Genomic DNA, 17,426 nt, shown 5'->3' with positions numbered 1-17,426 from the left:
ACTGAATCTCCAACCCAAAGATAACCACTTAATTAGAGTCTAATAAAAATTAAGATAGTATAAAGTTTTAAGTTTGCCAACCAGTTCAAAGTCTACGCAACAGTGGGAACATCAATTTAAAAAATATTTGCTTTTTCTTTATGACCTCAGTAATTGAGAAGGTTGTCTCCCCAACATCCATTTTCCTCCATATTATTTCCATAGACCACTCATATTAATGAGTTATCATGTGGTCACTATAGTTTGGGGGCTGTGACCCAGTCCCAGTCAATGCCACATGAGAATAATCCTGCTGGATTCTTCTCTGCAAGTATCCTTCTGATCTAAAATGTTTTCTTAATAAGAGTTCTTCTTTCTGACCTAGATATAGACTGCTGTGCTGGGAAGCCCAGCCCCAGTCTGAAAAGAATCAACACAAAAAAGAGGGAAGAGCTAGGAGAATATAGGAGAATTCATAGACTGTCATATATTGTATCCCAAGTTCATTATTTCTCCGGGAATTTTGTTTTGGGAATAAACTTGTCTATAAGGATTAAGAGTATAGGTTATTTTTTTATGGTTTTATTCCTTGTTGATGAAAAATAAAAGGAACCTCTGAAGATAACACATTTCTCCTTGAAACCCTTGCCATCACTGTATTTGGTCTCCACCCAAGAACTTTCAGAATCTTTGAAAACTGATGGATTGCACTAGAAACCATAAGCCCCATTAATGTCTGAGTGCTGAGCTTGGTTTGCACAGAAGCAAAGGCAGTTTGCAAAAAGCATCAATTTTCCCCTCCACTCTTCTAGAGCCATGATCCTTTTTCCATATTTTAGGAAATGCTACTCGTATTTAATTAGTTTCCTAAAAAATGAAAAGAAAAAAATGATATTTTTTCTATTGTACACAAAGACGTTGTTACATTTTCCAAGGTACATAAAAATGGTACCTAACAAAAGTGATGCCATTTTGGTGCCAATTTTATGTAACTGAGAATTTGTTTTCTGCATCTTTGATGTGTTGTGAAATCTGGTGTTTTCTGGACTGTGAATAACAGACTGCTTCTCTGTTCTGCTGAGGTATACTATCTAATTTCGGCAACTACATAAGAGGTTAAGCTGTACGCCTGGTGAGGAAGGTGAAGGAAGGTATTTCAGAGATGATAAGAAGAGACTTCTTACCTGGTATCTTCCTGAATTTGTGACCTGATGTGTTCCGTCCAGCGGAACCAGCACGGAGAAAGGAGACACCACCAATCTTTAGTTGACCAGATTTATTGCATCCTCCCTGTTTTTCTGCCTCCTTTGTTCTGCAACTCTCTCCTTCCTTCTACCCTCTTCCTCTCTCCTCCCCCAGGCTCCTAGCTTATAAGCCAATTATAGCAAAGCTTTCTCTCACACTGGAGAGCATGCAGAGGAATGTCAGCATATGAATCACGAGCTGTCCACGCGCGGCATGATATTAGATAGCCAATCCTAGACCCTGGCGTCAATAAGTCATAAGTCTCCAAGGAACTAGTAAGCAAGCAACCTTTTTGGGTACTTCCTTATTTTGGTAACCAGTGCTCTTTGGTTCACTGCCAGGCGCCATCTTGTCCAAGATGGCCCTCAACACTGATGTGTTGCAGTAAGTTTTAGTATAGTTACTTTGATTGACACCACACAGGGATCGAGGACACATGGTGTGATGCAGCTCTGGCAATGGTGGGCAAAAAACACTGAAATCGTAGGCCGTTTGGAACCCCATTTTTCTTCACTGCATGTGTTCTTTGGTGCTATTTATACATCTAATATTATGTTAATTAACCAGACTCTAATTGTTTCTTGATGTTTTCATGGGAGATACTGGGACTTTTCTAGTCCAATATTTTCTCACATCACCCTCTATATTTAAATTCTAAGTGATTTATCAGATTGCTATCGATGAATACATCCTAATTGATATATTTCCAAACATATTATAATTATTGTTATTCCAGCCATTTCTCTTAATGCTAATCATGACTCCAGCTACAGCATTGGATAAAGTATGCACAAAGTTTCTTTATTTTATGCAACATATAATTATCAAAATAATATTTGGTAGAAGGAAAAACAGCAGAGTCAAGGAAGGGAAGAAAGAGTAAGGGCAGAGGGATAAAGGGAAGACATGGGGAAGTATCTGGGAGACAAAATCTACCATTTTTTGCCATTTCCATGCATGAACATAGCACTGTAATTCAATAAATCAGATAATCTTCATATATCCATGTAAAACTGTATCACCAGAATTAAAATAACAATAATAGAAAGGAGGTCAGGAGAGTAGAACAAGCAGAACAGAGGGAGGGAAGAGAGCGTGTAAAAGGAAGCAAATGTATTGAGAAATGAAATTAATCAACTGTTAGATGCATGCATAAATTTTGCATTAAAAATCCTGCTTTTATGTATGATTATATGTACCCAAGAAAAAAATTTTGACTGTATATTCCAAGCAGTGAAGTGCTCAATTCGACTCTCTTCAACCTTTCCACGTTTGACCTCCTCCTGCTCATTCCAGGCTGGATCCCCTCTCACCACCTTTCATCCATCTAAAGGAAAACACCATTCCTCATTTTCCAGGTTCTCTCATCATGGAGCTGCAGGAAGGAGCCCTCGGACTTCTGCTCATCCTTTCCACATGTGCTCCATGTTGCAGTCTAAAAACCATGATCTACTGGCAAAATGTTTTCCTGTCACTCCATGGGCTGGAGAAGCATTAAGGAATCAACATAAATTGCTATTTCCCTAGGGCCTATCTATTTCTACACAGAAGTGTGTTAGCATCACCAAATCCATGCCTACAAGCTTTGGGCAAATTATTTTTGTTCATAATGAGTCAAGTTGAAAAAAAACATAAATGCAACTGAGACAGTGCAAGGTAAGACTCTTCAGTAAAGCAACTTTATTTTTTTTTCAAATATTGTTGAAAATTTTGTGCTTCCTTTACTAAACTGGTGAATGTAACTTTGGAAGAATGTGTGTTGGTAAAAAGCATGGATTAACAACAGAGGTGATGTGTGCAGTCAGTAGCATCTGGGCCAGTTCACGCATCACATTCAAAGGGCTGGTATTAGCAGTAGTCACCACATAGCTGTCCGAGTTAATAATCATCAGCAAATGGAAAATTCGGATGTTCAGCCATTCTAAAATGAGAATGAAAAATGAGTAACCTAGACTCAGTGACTCAGTTTCTATAGGGGTAAAACCGTGACACTGATGAGCTACATTATATTTCCCCAGTGGTTGTAGAATCTGCCATTTTTTTTCATGATCATAACCATATAAGGAATGTCTATTTCATTATAAATAAATTGTTCAGATTGTATTCCCTTGCTGCGAACAAAACACAAAGAACTCACAGAGATAAGAATTCACTCATATTCAACCTTCTTAGGTCTATCAATCCATACTCCAAATCAAAGAACTCCTATCTTACTTCGCATTCTCAGTCAATGCAGAAGCGCATTGCAAATATGTATTTCCTTCCTTTGTGGAGTAGAACACATTCACTTTTGCTATGATTCATATAAGGATAAGTTCAGATTCTGTCCAATACTAAAGATATTTTAGATGTACAGTAGATTTCTAGCAATGTCACTTCCATTTCACTAAATCATGAATTATTTTCTTATTTCCCATCACACATGACATGGTGATATATTTGGATATGAAAAGAATGTTGTATATAACATACACATGCAAACTCCAAGAGCTTACCATAAAATGTTTAGATCTCTATACTTTAGAAATAAGACAACAGAAAATCAGTGCTTCTTGAAATACTTAATAGGTAGCAGGAATTGCCAATTTCTTGCTACTGTCTTTTGAAATTATGTTCCCATTTCATTTCTCATTTTTATCTACATTAACAAAAATATTAATATTGATAACAATATACCTGCCAGTATTTATGCACATGTAACCATGGATTATCTCATCCCCTTTCATACATTAGCACATTTATTTCTATTATGAATTAACATTCCTACCAGCAGAATGGCCTTATTTGCCTTCTTTATCCTCGCTCAATACGTATGTACAATGCCAGATTCTATAGCCATAAAGCATCAAAAAAGAGTAAAAATTATTTCAGGACTATCAATTCTCTTCAACAAGGGTATTTTCTGCACATTTTCCCTTGGTTTTGAACCTCTATTCTGAAAAACTACTTTATCCTCTGCATTGAGATGTCTACATTTTTTGTTCAAAAACAAATATTCTCTCAAAGCCTCAGTGGAAGGTTTTGACAGCTAAATGCAGCATGTGAATTCTGATCCAAACTGCACTGAACAGGAGGGAAAGACTTGAATTATAAAAAAGCAAAGGGTACACATCTTCCAAAGGTACTTACATCTTCATGAGAGCATATCGAAAATTTCTGTTCAGGCCATCTAGATCTTTCATGTCTTCTGCACTCAACTGGAAATCAAAAACCTATCACAAAAGTAAAATGGTTTAGCATATTATTTGCACTGCATATTGCCAATCCTGGAATTCTTTTGTTGAAGAAACATTTAAAGTATCTAAGTAGTTTCCAAATGTTTTTAAAGGCATCAAGCAAAGCATTCAAAGGATCAATAAATACTAGGTGAAAGCTAAAAAGAAATCGTTTTAACATGTAGTATATAGAAACTGCACCAATGAGAGATGTAAAGAGATACCAAAAAGAAGCAGTAACAAAATATAGGTATTCTTATTTCATGATTGATATGACATGTATTTAAAAGACCCACAGAAAAATAGAGACAACATTTTGAAGTGTAAGATAATTTAACAATTTGCAAGGATACAGTTTGATTTCTATAGAGCATCAATGGACAGTTAAAACTATGAAAAATGATTCTTTTCAATATTTTTAAGTCAGGAATTTTTAAATTACTAATTACATCCTCTTTGAAAAACAGAGGAGCTAGCTCCAAGAATTTGTCTAAATGTGAGGCATTTAAAACATGGAAACATTTATGTAAGATTTATCAAATGAATAAATGGATTCTAATGTCCTGTATAACTAGAACAAATTAACAATTGAAATGACAAAAACATTTGAACAATTTTAAAGAATGGCTAACATACTGAAACTAATGGTTACTTTAATCTTGGATTATTTCCTTGATAAAAGACAAGCAAGTAAAATGTAGATCATTTAACAATTGAGGAATTAGGCATTTTTCTTTGAACTTATATGTACATTTGGAAATTCTCAAAATGAAAGGTGATATGTTAACAGAAAAATGATCAAAATTTTCACTTCTGTATGAATAAATCTAACATAATTCATGGAAAATCCTTCCTAGGTCAGTTTACTGAAATATGTTTAAAGACTAGCAAAATATTGGAAAATCAAATCACAATCATGGATTAGAATGTTCAATATTTCTAGAAGTAATTTCTCTACAAATTTATCAAGTGTTACAAAGCAATAGTAGACAAACTGCATAGAGATTGATAAAGTGATCACATATTCTTTATAATAGAAAAGTAGTCATAAAAGTAATTCCTGTTGCTGGGAAGATCATCTGTTATTCAAAAATTATGTGTCTATTTGGATTTTTGTTTCATAATTTTTTTCAAAAAATACAGTTAAATTAAATGTGGAATTAAGGACGGTAAGACATCTATGAAGAAATAAAATAAAATACTGCTGTATTCCCAATATAAGAAATACAAGACACTCATCAACCACAGAGTCAAGGCATGAAGACAACAATAAGAAAAGAAACTTTGCGAGTGAAGATATACCAAAAGGAGAACAGAAGTACAAGTAGAATTTGGGAGAACACATTTCAACAAATATATCTGCATCTGAAAAACTGTATCCAGAATATATAAATGTGGTCATATATTTGCAAAAATTTGCATCTTTCATTCTCCAAACCCTTTCCTATGTAAATTTGCAGCTCCTTTCACTAAAGACACAGTGCCTATTTCCATACTTCCTGAGTATTGCCAGGTCTCTAACTGGCATGGACACTACAACTTGGCAGAAGCTGTGATGTGCCCATTCTGAGCTGAGGCATGGAGAGTGCTCTGAAAGGATCTGTTCACTGCCTCGGGACAGGGATATGTGATGAGGTGAAGTCTGGGTGGTCAACTGGTGGATTTGAAGTTCTATGGAGTGAAGCTCAGACACCCCAGAAAATGGAGCAAGCAGGACTGAAGCAGAGGGACCACCCAGATCGAGAATGCATACCACAGTTCAGTACAAAACCATGAGAAGCCAGTGTAGCTTGAAGACATTCATTGGGTTCAGGCTGACCCACACAAAGAGTCAAACCATGGAATCATTAGAAAATCAATTACTCTTTGTACTAACCTCAATATTTGGGGGTGGTATGTTTTGCAACTTCTCTAAGTAATAGTGCAAAAAAAAAAATTCTACTAAGTGAAAAAGAAAAGATAAACAACACATTTAACTGGGCAATACATAAACTGACTGCCAAAAAGTGAAACTCTCAAAATGAATAAATATATTTATATTGAAATATATTATGGATTTTGGGAAATGTAAAATAAAATTATAATATAGAATAAAAATCACCCAAACTAAATTTTCACTTCAGAAAATAAGAAAAAATACATCATTGTAGTATGCTGATTTTAAGTCATTTGGGTATAAACTGAGGAGTGGGATAGCTGGGTCAAATGGTGTGTCCATTCCAAGTTTTCTGAGGAATCTCCATACTGCTTTCCAGAGTGGATGTACCAATTTGCAACTCCACTAGCAATGTATGAGTGTGCCTTTTTCTCCACATTCATGCCAACACTTATTATTGCATGTGTTCTTGATAATAGATACTGCAGTGATGCAGCCACATCAATCTTCATAGCAGCTCAATTCACAATAGCTAGATTGTGGAACCAACTGAGATGCCCTTCAATTGATGAATGGATAAAGAAACTGGTATATGTACAGAATGGAATATTACTCAGCCAAAAAAAGACTAAAATTATGGCATTTGCTGGAAAATGGATAAAGTTGGAAAATATCATGCTAAGTTGAAATAGGCCAAGCCCAAAAAACCAAAGGCTGAATATTTTCTGATAAGTGGATGACAATGTATAATGAGGGGAGGTGGTGAGGGAGAAGAGAAGAATAAAGGAACTTTGGATGGTGTAGAGGAAAATGGGGTGGGAAGGGGTGGGGGACAGAAATATAGTTGAATGGAACAGACAGTGTAATCCTATGTATGTGTATGATTACATTAATGGTGTGAATCTACGTTGTGTACAACCATAGAAATGAAGAACTGTACCCCATTTGTGTACCATGAATCAAAATGCAATCTATAAAAATTTTTAAAATTTTTAATAAAAAAAGAAAATAGTTGTCACTTGCACAGGAATATGCAATACATGACTGGCAATGTCAAAAACCAAATCTCTGTGCTTCATGCAATCCTAAGTCTCTCTGCCTACATTGCCTGTTCCACTGTGGAGTAAGGTCATGCTTCTGCAAGCACCTGAAAACTTACATGCAGATGACATGCAGAAGATATTGACTTGGCCCCAAAATGTCTTATGGTTTCAAAGAAGCACATATTTGAAGGATACTGTGTAAGAACCAGAATGCCCACAACCCACCTCTATACCTGAATGTTCTCTTTTATTTCACTCTCCTTGAAACTCTGGGCCAGAACCACAACTCCACGCTGCAGCTGGTAGCGAAGGGCAATCAGAGCTGGGGATCGCTTGTGTTTTTTTGCCAAGGCACCAAGAACTGGATCATCCAAGAGAACTGGAGAGCTCTGGTCAACCCTGCAAGAAAAGAGAGAAAACTGAAATCCTGAGACCAAGTTTAATTAGGAGGCTTTCCTATCTTTTCTTTTATTGAGGGGTGGGGCTTACTAGGGATGGAATCCAAAGGCACTCCTATCACAGGGCCATATGCCTAGTCCTTTTTATTAAATATTGACACAGGGTAACACTACGTTCCTGAGGATAGCCTCAAGTTTGCAGTATTCCTTCCTGAGTCTTCCAAGTCACTGGGATTACAAGAAAGTTCCACTGGACCCACTCACAATACAGATTCAGGTCTGTGTGGATCACTCTATGTAGGGATCCTGAAATGCATTGCCAGGACCAGCAGCATAAGTGTCTTATGGAATCTTCTCAGAAAAATAAATTCTCCCCTCTCAGAGTCAGTTGAGCATGATCTTCTGAAATCTGAGTGTTGTAGGATTATAAATCGTTCACCAAAAATGGCATTTTGGAAAGCTACCTGATGTTTTCATTACCATTGTTTGTCTCGTTGAGTTCCAAGGGCACTATAAGCAACCAGAACAATGTCTTTTGATTTGCAGAAGTCCAGCAGTTTCCTCTGGTTGAGATAAATATGACATTCTACCTGCAGTGGACAAGATAGAAGGTATCGATTGTACTACAAGCTAATGTTAATATTAAAACAAAATGTAAGTATAGAATTTTTAAAATAATTGAAATTACACTTCAAATTGTGCCTTAAGAATTTGATCAAAGACTCACAAGGACTAGTTTGAAAGACATTTTGTAAGTATTCTATATGTGACATTTGGGTAAATTTGATCATCAAAAGCAAACAAACAAAAAAAAAAAACAGATTTTGGACTTCAGGGAGCTTAGAATAATCCCCCCCTAACTTAATCAGTAAAAATAAATTACAACTTGAACAAGTCATTATGGGACAAAGTGACCCAGACTTGAAAATCCTCTTTGAGTGGCAAGAACATTAAGAATGAAGACAGAAATCAGATGAAATCTTACTATCAGTCAAACCTCAAGAGTTATTTCATGTCTCTGAAAAGGTTCAATATTCCCAACAAAACAGGAAGGAGAGATGCATCCCTCTCCTCTCTGTGCAGATTTACTCTCTCTTTTGGGAGTTTCACCTTTTCCCTTTCTTATCCTTTCTAATGAACTGCTAGTCTGAGCAACACTTTAAAATTTTCCTGGTGTGTTGCAAATCCCAAAAACTGAGGAGAAATCTGACTGCCCTGGTTCCTCCTCAGGCCCTTGATCTCTAAGAAAGAATTGAAGTCTACCACACAACTAACTGAATATGGGAATGTAAAACAAGTTAACTGATATAATAAAACACTTAAAAAAAACAACCCTGGTTTATTATCATGTGCAAAAGCATTGGATGAACATTCCATGTGAAAAGAACTTGAGAAAAATGAAATAAAGCAACATGTGAAACCAAGTCACACCAAGGAAAGCAGAAGAACTATGAAAGATATTTCAGAAAAGCAATGGGAAAATTAAAAACAGAGTCAATTTGGATCATATGAGAATTACTAAAATTTTAAGATACAATCATGAAAATAAAATATGTGACAAATCATTTTCATGCCTAAGAGATGTTCTCTAGGATCTTTAAAGGTGAATAGTCCAGTCTAAAATTTATTTGAAGAGATTTAAATATTAACATAAGTGTACAGATATACCCACATAAATCAACATCTCACAGTGAATCCAAAAGTCAACAATTTTAGACAGAAGGTGAACAGTGTGGATATCTTTTATCATACTCTCAACTTTTCTGTATGTTTAATCAATGTCATGATTAAAAAAAACTGGGATAAAATATTACTAAAATTATTTTTAATTTCTTATCATTTATGTTAGAAATTTATAGTGCTCAATCTATATATATATGAATTCATGAAATGGATAAGCTGTGTTTCAACTGGAGACCTATTACTCTCTGAATAAAAGTTATCAAAAAATAAGAGCACAAACCCATGAATGGAATTGATGAGATTACATAGTAGATTTGATATCAGAAAGCACAGAAGAAACCATGTTAGAAGGGCTAAGACACAAGGGCAACTGCACAATCAGTTAAAGTTGTCTGAAAGTGGATTTCATCCACCATCACTAAAACCATACACATGTAACTTGCTCACAATTTTTTAACTTTTAAGTTCTGCTTTGCCTTTCCTATTAACTAGTCCTCTGGGTCCAGAAAACTGAAAAAAGAGAACACAAGGACTCGGACATCCAAACTCCACACATACACTGACCACTGATCTTCCCCTCTTTTACTCTTTTTTGGCTCACTTCCGATTCTCGTGTACTGGCCTGGCCTTCTTTTCTACACCCAATTCCCTCCACAGCATATTCACCCATCCCGTCTCCAGTCATCCATCATTCCATAAGGACCAGCTCAACTTGCCTCTAGAGTCAATTGAACAACAACTCTCCTCCTTGATCACATTTACATCACCAGAGTCCTCCGTAAACTGGTCACTAAGATCTTCCTCTCATTTTAACTAAGGATTCAGCCAACAGAGATACAACTGAGAATCCCGCACACCATCCAAGACAGTGGCACTAATCATAGACTCTTCCGTTCCACAAAGGAAAATGAACTAGGGTTCAAATGGACACATGGTGGTGATGCAGAAAAAACTAAAGGAATACAGGATGGCAATGAGGCTCAGGGATCTCACCTGGTTGCAGACAGGCTTATACCTGAGGCCTGGTTTATTCAGGATCATCTCCAGTTGCCTGCGGTTAAAGTTGGACACCCCGATGGATTTGGCCAACCCTGCATCCTTACACTTCTCCATGGCCTTGGGAGGAAGAGGATGTAAAGAGTCATTTCTATGGTCAACTATGTCAATGTAAATGCAAGTTAGAACTGTCAAGAGGAACACTGTCGAAACATGGAAATGCAGCTGGTGAATTGATTGTTAAGAAGAGAAATATGATAATGACCATAGAGCAAGGTCTTGAGAGCCAGAAAAAGAATTCCTGCGTCCTCGTTAGAGAATCAGACATCACTGCATGTGGACGCAGGTGTTGCGTGTCCTCACTGTCATCAGTGCTTCTCTACTTCCCCCTGCTACATTCCAGGCACTCCCTCAACCCTAACAAGAAAAATCTCTTTTAATTATATTTATTTCTAGACCCAAGATATCAGCTAAACATGACCTGAATGTCACCCTGTGGGCTTCCTGTGGGATCACTCCTTCAGGTACTCACCTCCCACACAGCACAGAGATCCACTGAGTCATATATTATTTTTCCATTTTCATCTTTTGGAAACAGCTCTTCCCCTGGCTGGAATAGAAGTGATCTTAATGACAACCTTGCTGAATTCATTCATAAGTCCGTGCAGAACAATGCTGTTAGGTACATCTAAGGGATGGGGCATGAATCCTCTATGAAATAAATGGAGCATCAATCTATATTCATCTATTACCAAAGTGTTCACAAACTGAGATGTGAGGTATATCTTTAGATGCTTAGCTTCCTATGTTGTTGTCCATCAAATGTTCTCTATGTCTAATTATATATGTATGAATATATATACAAAGAAATCTTATATGTGTATAATTAAAGAAGATATTCTCAGGGATTATAATGAGGTCTTCTTGTTGGCTATGCTATTTTCCCATCCCTGTATATTCCCCTAGGGAAAAGCCTGTCTTTCACTCTATGAGTCAGTGTTTGGATAAATGTACTCTCCAGCCATAATGGATTTCAGTGATGACACAGGCTAAACAGGCATCTTTATCTACCTGCACACATGTGGGTCTAAGAATATATATGTGTCCCAAAGATAGTCACTGATATTTCAATTCAAATTTGAATTTATTCTGAAAGTTGGCCCAAATATTACTGACCATGAAACTTGAACTGCCCCAAAGTAATATTTAACACCAGGGTAAAAGACTTAGGCAAAACCAAGCAAACTTCTAGTAATGGAGACATAATGGATGAATAAGCAGAGAACTTTCTGAGGATTACTTCTCATCATTAATCTAGTCATAGTTTGAACTTTGTATATTTCATATAAATTGTTTAAGTGATTATATAATAGAAGCATAATTCATACATCCATGGTAATGATGGACGTGTTGAGAACTGAAATTCAATAGATTGGATGATGAAAAGTACCTACTTTCATTGCCATTGGTAAATGAATAAGATAGAGGTCAACATAGTCAAAATGAAGTTTTTTCAGTGATCTTTCCAAACAAGATTGAACCAGTTCTGGTCGATGAAAAGTGCTCCAAAGCTGCAGAGGTTAAAGAAAGAAAATTGGACTGTATTAAAATATTGCCCACATTGGAGGCATTTGTTTAACTTCATATTAAGACATTTATATGGATATTCTTTGGAAACTGTTAATCATAGAGAATAAATTCTCTACAGGTCTTGGGTTTCCATTGATATGACCTATTCTTGAAATTTGGACCATATTTTTATTATTAATCATTTGAACTATGGAAGGAATTGCACAAGACATATATTTGTTATCAAATAACATTGTTGAATCTCTGAATTGTGTTTCATACAGATTACAAAGCTACTGTTACTCTATCTCATCCATTCACTTCATGAGATAAGAATTAGCATTTTTTTAAAGATCTGAATGGGAACACATTTTGAACATTTCAGTAATCAAGACACTTTAGCTATATCTTGTTTACTACAAAGAGAAATGTCCTATATTACTCTTAGATAAAGACAAATGTAATGTTGATATTTGCAATGATATGAAAATTTTAAATGTCAACTAGGAAATAGTGAATCCATAATCTTGTCCTATTCCTTCTGATTCCACTATCAATAATAAATTATTGAGTTGATTGGAGAATCAGAAAAATGAAGAACCTACAAGTCATATGTTTGTAGACATAAGAATCCATAAGATTTCTCTATTTTTGATACTTTATCATTTATGTGAATAAACATAGTCCTTATTATAAATTCCACCCACAACTGATTGCCCAACAGTATTTTCACTTCTTCAGATCACATTGCAGTAATTTTTGCACTGTACACATAGTACCTTTGAAGTATAGAATATGTCTTCTCTCTTCACAGTGCCATCTGCAATCTTACTTCTTATGGCCAGTCCTACCTCCTCTTCTACTTGGTAAAAATAAGCAGAATCGATATGGCGGAACCCAGCTTCTATAGCTATTTTGGTGGCTTCTGTTGTCTTACTATTAGGAACCTAGAGGAACAAGCAAAAGGAGTACTTGGAGAATCATATTATGAGAGGTAACTCATAGAGCAGACAGTCACTAAACTGGAAGGAATTTTATATTCCAAAGGTTTCTTCAGACTCCTTAAATATGTGATAAGTTACCAGCACCCTGAAATTTGAATGCCAAATTTTCTCTTATATAAGACTTAAGGAAATAGTCAAGGAGTGATACTGAATGTCATGGTCCAAAGCAGTGAGTGCCTCACATAACTTAACTTTGCCCATGTTTTCTGTTAGATATTCATTTGGGGAAATGACCCTAAAACTGCTTTTTCTGGGTATTTCCTAGTTAATGACAAGAATGACATCCAGGAAGCCTCCTCAGATAGAGAAGTCAGAGCACATTTTCATCAGAAGACCCTAGTAGCAATTCAAGTTCAGTGAGTTTTTGGATAAACTCATGATACTCAGCATAGAGGTATAGTCATTTTATATTTATGTGATAATTTGTGTCACTTAGTACAATTAATACAGTGCTTGGGATGGATTATAGAATACTGTGCAAAATTCTATGACTCATCTACCAATAAAGATGCACATAATATAATAAATTTCCTCTACATCGAAGTTTGAAACCACATGGAAAATATTTGCTACAAAAAAGTTGTTGATATAATTTCCTTAGATCTTCAGTGGAGCTAGTAAAATTGATAACCTATGCTAGGATATACCACAATTTCAGTCTATTAAAGATGGTAGATGTAGATGTATCTTTCTAAAGAAAAGGAGGATAATAAAATACAATGGGCCTCAATGTAACTTTCTGTTCCCCAAAACCTAGCCAATTATGAAATAACACAAACAGGTCTGATCTACTTCCTCCAGATATGTATTCTCTGTAAAGTCCCTACTTTCTGTCATGCACATTGGAATCAAAGGCAAGCTAAAATTGCCTTTGCAATGACACATTTTCCTTGTATGTTCAGGACAGTGACTTCTTGGGATACTGATTATCTACCAAAATTAAGCAATTTAATGTGATGATGTTACTGCTCCTGAAGCGTAGCATAGAAAACCCTTTCTTCTGTCTACAGAATGTGAGAAAGTCATTGTTATCCAGTCCGTAGATAAGACATTACTTTCCAGAATATACAAAGAACTCAAAAACTCAACAACAAAAAAAGAAAGAAAGAAGAAAAATCCCAATTAATGGTCAAAGAAGGTAAACAGACATTTCTCAAACCAAGAGATACAAATAGTCAACAAGTACATGAAAAAATATTCAATATATCTAGAAATTAATGAAATGCAAACTAAAAGTATACTAAGATTTCAACTGACTCCATTCAGATAGGCAACTATCAAGAACACAGTAACAGTTGGGCATTGTGGCACATGCCTGCAATCCCATTGACTTTGGCAGCTGAGACAGGCGGATCTCAAGTTCAAACTCAGCCTCTACAACAGAGAAGCACTAAGCAACTGGGTTAGAACCTGTCCCTAAACAAAATACAATATTGGGCTTGGGATTTGACTCAGTGTTTGAATGCTCCTGAGTTCAATCCCTGCTACAAAAAAATTTAAAAAAAGAATACATGAACAATAAACATTGGTGAGAATGTAAAAAATAGGGTACACTATACATTTATGGTGGAACTAACAAATTTATGCTACCAGTTTGGATAGCAGTATGGTAAATTTTTACAAAAATGTGAATGGAACCACTATTTGACCTGGTTATATCTTATCTCAGTATGTATACTGGGGAGTTAAAGTCAGAACACTCCAGGGAAGCATCTACATCAATGTTTATAGTAGTGAAATTCCCAATAACTAAGCTATAAAAAAAAATCCTAGGTGCATTTCAAAAGATAAATAATTAATGACAATGTGAAACATATACAAAATGGAATAAAACTCAAACATAAAGCAAAATGACTTTATGATATTTGCCAGTAAATGGATGGATCTGTAACCTATCATGATAAGTATTGTGATAAGTCCTTAAAACCAAAAGTCTGAGTGGTCTGTCTGATATATGGATGCTAACACGCAACAAGGGGCAGGGGTAGGGAAGGATAAAAGTTTAGCATTTTAGACAAAAAAAATAATGAAGGAAACGAGTGGGAATAGGATGAAAAAAGACAGTGGAATAAATCTGACATAATTTTTCTATATTTATATATGAATACACCACAGGGAATCTCCACATCATATGCATTTGGAAGACTGGAATCCTAATTAGAATAAGATATACTCCATGTTTCTGTAATTATGTCAAAATACATTCTACACTCATGTACAACTAAAGAGAACAAATAAAAATTTTAGGCTAAAATCCCTCTGTTTGTGGTAACTGAGATAGAACTGAGGACACTGTGGGAAGGATAAGTGTCACATCCAGCCAGAGTTCACTGGACAAAAATGCCATAAGGAAGAGGAAGCCCTGCTTGGCAAAGCAATGTGAGCAAAGGAGGTGCTGTCTCTTCACCTATCACTGCTCAACCCTCCAATAAACCTTCCTCAATAAGACTTTTGCCTTATATGAGTCACCAGGTATTTACTTTGTTCTTTTGTCAACCTCTCACACTGCCCTGGAACACGTGGACTATGAATATGACTGCAGAACCCTAAAAAAGCTCCATTGTTTGTATGGTTTAGGGTCCTCCACCATCTTTGTGTGTTAAAAAGAAGTGAAAAGATCAATGATTCTAGATGCCAGCAAGGGGCCGGCTTGAAAATAGGCACCTTACCAAAGTACAATGTGCTGTCAGGTTGGGTGCACAATCATATCTCAGTATGACAGAAAAAAACACTGGGTGGAAAAGAATGTCTACTCAGGATATTGGCTTACAAATAGGAAATTATACTCACCTTGTAAGGGATTATTCACATAATCATTGGCCCTTAATGCTAATTCACTCCCTTTTGTGGAAGATTCAGAAGCTTTATTTTCTATAAAATAAAAAATGAATATAATCCCATGTCCTACCACCGTCTGCTGATTCTACTCCAGAATTTCTTAGGTATAAGGCATTTGAAGTACAGCTGGAGCCTTAGTGGTGTCCTTTATGCCACTTTGCCCTACAATGTAAGTGAGTCATTCAGGGATCTTACAATTGCTCTCTGGATGTTTCCTTGAGTCTTGCAGAAGGAAAACTTTAAATTCAAATTGCAGGGAATTAGTCTCTTATATCACAGTTAATGGTCAGAGGATGATAATGGAATACAAAATTCATTTCAGTCTAGTAATCTTAGTTTGCTCCTCTTCAGAGGATCATCTATCAATACAATACAGATGAACAATGACCAACAATTGACAAGTACCATTTTTTCAGTCTTGTTTTGAATTATCAGGATGTTATATTACACATTGGCTACATTACCCATATTTGAGAGCACATGAAAATTTCTACTTATCCAAGGTCAGCATTTTCTGTGAGATGCTCACAGTGAAAAGGAAGTATTCCTCATCATTTATGCTATGCTGCTCATCTCCATTACATTTTTCTACACAAATGTCTCAGTATCTTGCCTTACTTAGAAGGAAAAATGACATCCTGAAGAATAGAAATAAGTAGGAAAAACACTCTCGCTTTAAACCAGTGGCTGACTTTCATCATTCTCCCAAACTGGTAAATAGAGTGAAAAGTTGAGGGAGAGTTCCCAGAAACCTCAGCAGGTGACCACACCGTCAATCACTGGAGGAGAGGAATATCTGACCATTGTGTCTCCTGTGCATGAAATTCCTCCAGCCTGGAGACACAGAGAACATGAGATGCCCAGGACACAGAGGAAGATAATAAGTTGACAACCCAGATTGAATTCCACTCATCCCAATTAATTTCTTTTGAACCATCAATTTAACACCCTACTGTTACCTCTTGAGGTTTATAGGTGCCCAAGCCCAGTGCAGGAATGAAGTGGCCATCATTGAGCTGTACATACTGATGTTTGGAATTCATTGCTCTTTCTCTTCAGTCTAAGCAGGTTCTGCTCCTTCTTCTGCCTTCACAGGGCTGATATAACTGGATTTCACAATCCTAATTTCTTGTCTAATGATTAACCAATTGTACTTGCTATCTAAGATTTAGCCAATATTTTATATGTGGAAGGAGGTTAAAGAAATATTTCACATTTGTGGAGAGGATGGGGACCAGTTCGCTTATTTCATATAGAATAATATTTAAGTAAATAATTACACAGTGATGAAAATAGTGTTAGTTTTTAAGTAAATATTCTCCTTACAATTATCAAGAGTTATTATATGTAATTGGACCTTTATTGGCCAATGCTAGACTGAAAACTTCCAATTCCTGGTGTTTTGTATTCTTTTCCTGTTTCAGTTTTCTTTTTTTCTAAATTTTTCTATTTTTTTTTCTTACTTTTTTGGTGATAATGAACCCCTTCTTTATCATACATTATTGGAAATTGCCTACTATTATACATCATGCACACAAACAAGGTATATTCTCAATACCATTATGGACCATTTGTTGGAG

General features: G+C 35.9%; 1 protein-coding gene across 1 annotated transcript; it reads right to left on the bottom strand.

Annotated features, from left to right (window-relative positions):
* Positions 1–2,884: 2,884 nt before the first annotated feature.
* On the bottom strand, positions 2,885–16,938 carry LOC124961141 (estradiol 17 beta-dehydrogenase 5-like). Its single transcript, XM_047519887.1, has 9 exons — positions 16,806–16,938; positions 12,784–12,951; positions 11,890–12,006; positions 10,968–11,045; positions 10,433–10,555; positions 8,237–8,346; positions 7,592–7,757; positions 4,354–4,436; positions 2,885–3,145 (listed from the first exon to the last, which is right to left on the bottom strand). The coding sequence occupies exons 1-9, from the start codon at positions 16,887–16,889 to the stop codon at positions 3,103–3,105; spliced, it is 972 nt and encodes a 323-aa protein (XP_047375843.1). The 5' UTR covers positions 16,890–16,938; the 3' UTR covers positions 2,885–3,102.
* Positions 16,939–17,426: the final 488 nt, after the last annotated feature.

The sequence above is a fragment of the Sciurus carolinensis genome, chromosome 12 (assembly GCF_902686445.1).
Source record: "Sciurus carolinensis chromosome 12, mSciCar1.2, whole genome shotgun sequence".
In the NCBI taxonomy this organism is placed as follows: Eukaryota; Metazoa; Chordata; class Mammalia; order Rodentia; family Sciuridae; genus Sciurus; species Sciurus carolinensis.
The sequence above is the reverse complement of the archived record's forward strand: the minus strand, read 5'-3'. Positions and strand labels throughout refer to the sequence as shown.